At 42.6% G+C, this 6,366-nt stretch overlaps 1 protein-coding gene across 1 annotated transcript; it reads right to left on the bottom strand.

Moving 5' to 3' along the window:
• Nucleotides 1-1,874: 1,874 nt before the first annotated feature.
• On the bottom strand, nucleotides 1,875-5,457 carry HMGB3 (high mobility group box 3). Its single transcript, XM_010014967.1, has 4 exons — nucleotides 5,292-5,457; nucleotides 4,637-4,776; nucleotides 3,926-4,100; nucleotides 1,875-3,359 (listed from the first exon to the last, which is right to left on the bottom strand). The coding sequence occupies exons 1-4, from the start codon at nucleotides 5,439-5,441 to the stop codon at nucleotides 3,216-3,218; spliced, it is 609 nt and encodes a 202-aa protein (XP_010013269.1). The 5' UTR covers nucleotides 5,442-5,457; the 3' UTR covers nucleotides 1,875-3,215.
• Nucleotides 5,458-6,366: the final 909 nt, after the last annotated feature.

The following is a 6,366-nucleotide window of genomic DNA, read 5'->3' as shown; positions in this document are numbered from 1 at the left end:
CAGGATGGGGGGATGCAACAAATCACATTTTGCATTTTGGGAACCCAAGCATTCTCACAGCCAGCTCTGCCAAATTCATACAAGGAAGTCTCTCTTCATTCCTTCCCCTCCCTTTCCCCAGATCTGTTCCATCATTACCCTCCTCTACATAGAACAGTTAGTAAGACATACTCTGCTTGGCTCAGGACTAAAGTCAAACTAGAAGTTTGAGCTGTACAGCAGCCCAAAGCAAAGTTGTCTGCTTTAAAACACCACAACCATTTCAAAGCGGAGAGCATTTGAAAGGTGTTCTACCAAAAATGGAGCTGGGTCAAACTAAGCAGCTCCCAGTATTTGAGATGACATCTCAGAACACAAAAAACAGTGGTGGTGGTGGGTAAATCATGTGTTATTTACATACATTCACATTATGGTATTTACCACTGGTAGAGTATTGGTGGAAGAAGCATCATCACTACATCTGCAATAGCCAAATTCGTGTCCCCAGAGTCCTGCAGTGGCATTGTATTGAACAGCATCTCCAAGGCACACTGTATTTTAGGTGTTCGCAGAGCAGGAACAGGTAGTGCACCACAATGTCCAGGACCTTAATCAAGCCCTGCAAGTCAATAGATTTCCAATATAATGAAGACAAAGAGGTGTCAGCTCTAGTTCTTATTTGCTAATACTATCAATAGAGGCTCAGCTCACTGGTAGTTAATTCAAAGCCAAGCCCGATTTGCACAGCAGTGATCTACACTAATTCCCATATGTGGCTAAGGGGAGATTTTGCCAACTAGACAATAGAAACAGTATTAGAGCTCCTGAAATAATGCCATCACTTCTCTTATCTGCTCTACCACTTCCCCACCAAATTTCCACATGCTGGAATCTCCAGTTGTCCTCCTCTGTGCATCAGAAGACATGCAGAAAGGGTATCAAATACAAAGGTACCTATTTCTCTTCTCCAGACACCACTTTGAGGCTTTTAAAATGCAACTTCCCATAAAATGGGGGCTAATTTCACACTTGGGGGGTTTTTTTGCGCATTAAAGACAGTAAGAAGTGCCATAATTAAGCAATTATAGAAGTATTTCTAAATGATCCAACTGTAACTTAACCTTAAAAAAGTTGCTACATGTTGCTATGTTTCATAAAGTTTATTAGCTCACTTCATCCAATACCAAGCTTCGCTTGGTTTTGCTTTCAGGTTCTAGACCATCTCAACACTTCTGTCAAAATACTACGGTTGTTGAGAAGTCACAGGAAGCCATATTGCTACTCATATAGGCAACAGAGTGGTTTTATCCACGCTAGAAGTAGTTACTGCCTGTGAGCCTGGCCCTCAGTAATCTGCAATTAGGCTCAAATGAAGCAGTGGCAGCAGCCCATTCTGTTTACACTAATGAGTTACCCTGTCCTCTTAAGTCAGCTGCACATGGCAGCCCCCAACTCTGACCTGCTATTAATTTGACTATCCTCACACCCCATCTCCTCCTCACTGCCAAGCAAACACCAGCTGCTAACTACAGTCAGCACAAGGGTAGTAGCGAGCGGGTGCCGTAGTTTTCCCAGTTCACTCAGTTTCCATGCTAAGGGAAAATGAGGTTAGTCACCAGCTGAAGACCAGGTATTACTTTTCCCTTCCAAGGGCTGCAAAACATCCCCAGCTTGGATTGGAAAGATGGCAATGGCACAGCCAACTGATCACCAGAGAGGAAAGAGACCTGCATCACTCCCCCAACCCACCTCACAGCACCCAATCACTTGAGTGATTAGAGAAAGGACACAGACTAAGTACCTGTGCCACACTCCTACTTCAGCAGGGAGTTACACTAGGTGCCAGGCTCTTGCCACAGATCAAGATGCTAGAAAAAACCACAAGTCTGAAACGGTTTAACACAGGACAAAAAAGGCACATTTTAATATGTACAGCAATGCATTTGGGCTATAAATTTACCCAACACAACTGGAAAAAAAAATCCAAACTATGCTTTTATACTTATTCCATGGTGTCAGCCTCATTCCTAGCCACCTACCTTTCTCTGCATCTCTGAATGCTGCTATATACACACACAAACAAACAATTACTTTATGAATGTTCATTTAGGCTCCCAAGTTCAAGTAATAAAGTTCAAACTTGCATAGCATCTTATGCCACTCAGCCATAAACAGTTATGATTGCATATTAGCTGGAGCAGCCATCTCTTTCAATTCAGCCAGTTATGGCTGGCCACCATTTATTTTTTTAAATCCTTGAGTCAGAATGTTTCCTAAGTCACCAGCCCTGAGGGATGCCACAGACTTCAAAATGAACCTCTTGCTGTCATCAAAATCCTTTTAAACCAGAAATTTAGAGTGTTGTCAAGAACAGTTTTAAAAATGTAATACTGTTTATTTTGCTTCAAAAACATTTCAGCATTCTAAACATACAAAAAAAACAGAACGTTGCAAATTCATTTAAGTACAGAGTGTTTTTGAACTTCAGTTGCTGCACTGGCTCTTCACTTAGTTGACGATGAAGAGATGTCTACAGTTTCAGTTTAAAAACTACCGCACTTAACTAAAAAAATCCATACACTTCTCATGCCAGCTGAACCCCCTTCCACAACTAAGAATGGCAGCAGAATGCTATTTCACTATATACAGAAAGACAACTTTAAGCTAAATGGACGCCCACTGTAGTGTAAATAGATCTACCCTCACAGTGCATGCTTTGGGCCATGGCACCCTGGGGAACATACAACCTTTCCAAGTAATCACTGCTCCTCTAAGGCATCATAACTCTAAGCATGTACCACAAGAATCTGTCTAGTTTTTACAAACTATAGATATGTACAGTTTATAACCCAGGATTTTCTAGCCAATAACCATATAGTAACACCACCTTACAAATTAAAAAAATGCTTGAAACATTTTTAAATGCTTTGTTACACCAACAGCAAAGTGCACAGAGTTAGGAGAACACTAGAGCGCCTTTTCATTTTAAAAATGTTTGGAAATATGTACAACTTTGATACAGTTTCAGGGTGCTCGCTACACCCATGGCCACTTCATGTAAACCAGTTACAATTTCTAGAGCACTTTTAGAAACTACAACGCGATCGGAATCCAAATTTATTTTTTTTTAATTAAGCCTAATAAGGGCAAGAGACACCATCTCAAATAAGAGGTGCTTCATTTATGGTGTTTCCCCTACTCTATGGTATTCACATGGAGACAAGTATTGTACAGTTTTATTCATCATCATCATCTTCATCCTCCTCTTCTTCATCCTCCTCCTCCTCTTCGTCTTCTTCCTCTACCTTTTTCCGAGCAGCTTTGGTTGCTGCTCCCTTTGCGCCATCAAACTTTCCTTTAGACTTGTAGTCTGCAACATCCTGCAAAGTCAAGGGGACGTCTTAATTTGCTCTAAGCAGCAAACACATACAGCATTTGTACAGCAGCGGGTGTTAACGTAAAAGGGACTGGCCTTCCACAGCTGCACCTCCAAAAAGGGCAACACCCAGCATTATGGTATACAGGTATGCAGACACCTAAGCATCCTCAGCTGTCTCCAGATGATGGAGACCTTGAACCCTGCATTCATGGTTATATCTTTGAGGAGGAGAAGAGAACCCAGCCTCTCAATCTTAAAAGTTTCCTGCTAATGAGACAAAGCTCCTTTAACAGCACAACAAACCCTTTGCTGGGGCAACACAGCAGCCACTGCTGGGCATCACTGGGGAGAAAGCTCTCCCTCCATGCTGGAATCCGCCCTTGGCTCTCTAAACTACTCCATCCCAACGTACACAATGCTCAGCTGCATAGCACACAGCGTAATAAGAACAAGTCTGTAAGCTGGAGATGCTCACTGTGCAGGTGCCACCTTAGCTGGGTATACATTACAGAAACACTTCAACACAAGAGCCAGCATGGAAGAGGCACAAGTGAAAACTATCCTTACCTTCTCGTACTTCTCCTTCAGTTTAGCTGCCTTATTGTTATATGGCTGCTTTTCACCATCACTGAGGTTGTTCCACATTTCACCCAGTTTCTTCGCTACATCTCCAATGGATATGCCGGGGTTTGTGGACTTGATCTTGGGGCGGAATTCTGAACAGAAGAGGAAGAAGCCAGACCTTGGGGAGAAGTACCAAGACGACAGTCAGCAGCATGCCTGGGGAACACCCTTCCTCTGTCCCTCACCCTCAACATTCACACAGGCACTCACACACTGCACAGGAAGATTTTTTTTTTTTTTTAAACTTAAAAAGATCAAACCTCAAAACATAAATCCAAACCTGTTTTTATTTTACTGAGGCCCAGACCTTCAGCCTTCACCCAATGCTGTTTTTAAACAGATGTTGTCTACCCTCCCCACCCAATTTCATCTTAGATACACAAGTCTCACTGTGACCCAGCTATTTCCATGTCTTCCACTGCTTCGAGTTCAAGGGTACCAAGTACTGACAAGTCCTGTCAGTGCTCTACATGCTCAAGATTACAAGCTGCCTAGCAGATTTGCAAAACAGCATCAGTAAGCTGTGAAGATTACCAATACTGCTATACCAGCATCATACCCCACCTACTTCTTGTATGGAAACCTATCAGCTGTCTTAAAGGGTATGGAAACAAACCAAAACATTCGTGCATTTAACATGTCAAAGTCACTTACGGTGGTCGTTTCGGGGCATTTGGGTCCTTCTTCTTCTTGCCACCCTTAGCTGGTCCATAGTCCTTCATTTCTCTATCGTATCGTACCTTATCAGCCTTTGCCATTTCATCAAATTTAGCCTTCTCCTTGCTTGACATGGTCTAGAAAACAAAAAAACAAGACACCGAACTTGTGATTACCCAATAGCTGGCAAACTTTAAGTACACAAGCCAACACATACTGACTCAATAGCAGAGTTTCAGAATTTGTTTGTTTTCTAACTGGACCACCTTGGGGACGAAGGTCCTGTACCAGGGACCGCAGCCACCACTGGCATGCTCATGAGAGGGAAGCAATGGGAATGGGACACAGCCAGAGTCCTCCATTTTGTGAAATGTCTCCTGATGTAAGGACACAGGCCTGGATGGATGTAGCTGCTTAAGGGCACTGCCTGGGAACAGGAAAAAAGGCCAGGCTGTAAAAGGGAAGCACCTAAACACACAGATACACTGGGTTGAAGCTTTCATGATCATGACAGGAGTCAGCAGCACGCAATCAATGGCCAGGAATGGCATACAGACCAAAACAGGATCAGCTCCCTTCATGTTTAGACACACGCACGTCATTCTAGCAGATACAACAAGTTATCCCTTCAGGAAGTCACAAATTAAGGTACCTTCCACCTCTCTGAGCACTTCTTGGAAAACTCTGCAAAGTTGACTGGAACCTCTGGGTTCTTTTTCTTATGTTCCTCACGGCACGTCTGCACAAAGAAGGCATAGGCAGACATCTTGCCCTTGGGCTTCTTCGGATCACCTTTAGCCATCTTGACTCTGTAGGGAAGAGAGAAAAAAGGGAAAACAATAAGTGAATGCATGTATGGACAAATGTGTATATGTATGTGTGTATACATACATAGTGTGCATGTGTTTATATATATACACACATGTCACCATTGCCTGAAGTGACGCCCCATCAGCACCACATCCCTTTCTTCCCTCAACACACCTCCTACCATATCCAATAGAAACACTTAAATTATTCTTCCTTGACAGTCAGGTTGCAGACTTGAGCCAAGCGAAACTGGTCACTGATTTCACTTTTACATTGATATGCATTTACATCATGTCCTGAGACTGGAGACAGGCTATTAAATACTTCTGCCCATTAAGATTTATATATGAACTAATATAAAATATTTTAGTTGGCCACCACACTGGGGCTCGAATGGCATGCACAGCACCAAGCTGTGACTTATCCCTTTAGTAACTGGAGTTCACATGCTCACAGCTGCTGGCCAGACAGATAGAAAGGCAGTACATGCTATTCCTCCTGTAAAAGTGCAATAACGTTCTATATATAAGGTGGCATGGAAATAAAAACTAGTTTTAAACACAATAGGGCCCATGGAGCTCAGCAAAGTGAGTAGCACTTGCTCTTGCTCCACCAAGTGACACATGTTCAGAGGTGTAGTGGTCAATGCAAAGATGCGATTAGCAAGTCACCAAGAGGATGATGCTAACTTTTGGGCTTTATTTCTTTCCCTTTCCCCCATATCATTTTTTCCCCTCTTAAAAAAAATTAAAAACAAAAAAAACCCAAAACAAAACCAAACCCAAAAAATACCGCAGTAATATTTCCTATTTACTGCCTCCCAGGCGTTTGAAAATTTAATTTTTATTAGCACAACGTTAATATTTAATTGTGCCCGTTCACCCGCCGTGTGCGGCTGAAGTGGCTTTAAGCCGCCC

Source organism: Nestor notabilis, unplaced genomic scaffold, assembly GCF_000696875.1.
Source record: "Nestor notabilis isolate BGI_N333 unplaced genomic scaffold, ASM69687v1 scaffold32215, whole genome shotgun sequence".
NCBI classification, from domain to species: Eukaryota; Metazoa; Chordata; class Aves; order Psittaciformes; family Psittacidae; genus Nestor; species Nestor notabilis.
The sequence above is the reverse complement of the archived record's forward strand: the minus strand, read 5'-3'. Positions and strand labels throughout refer to the sequence as shown.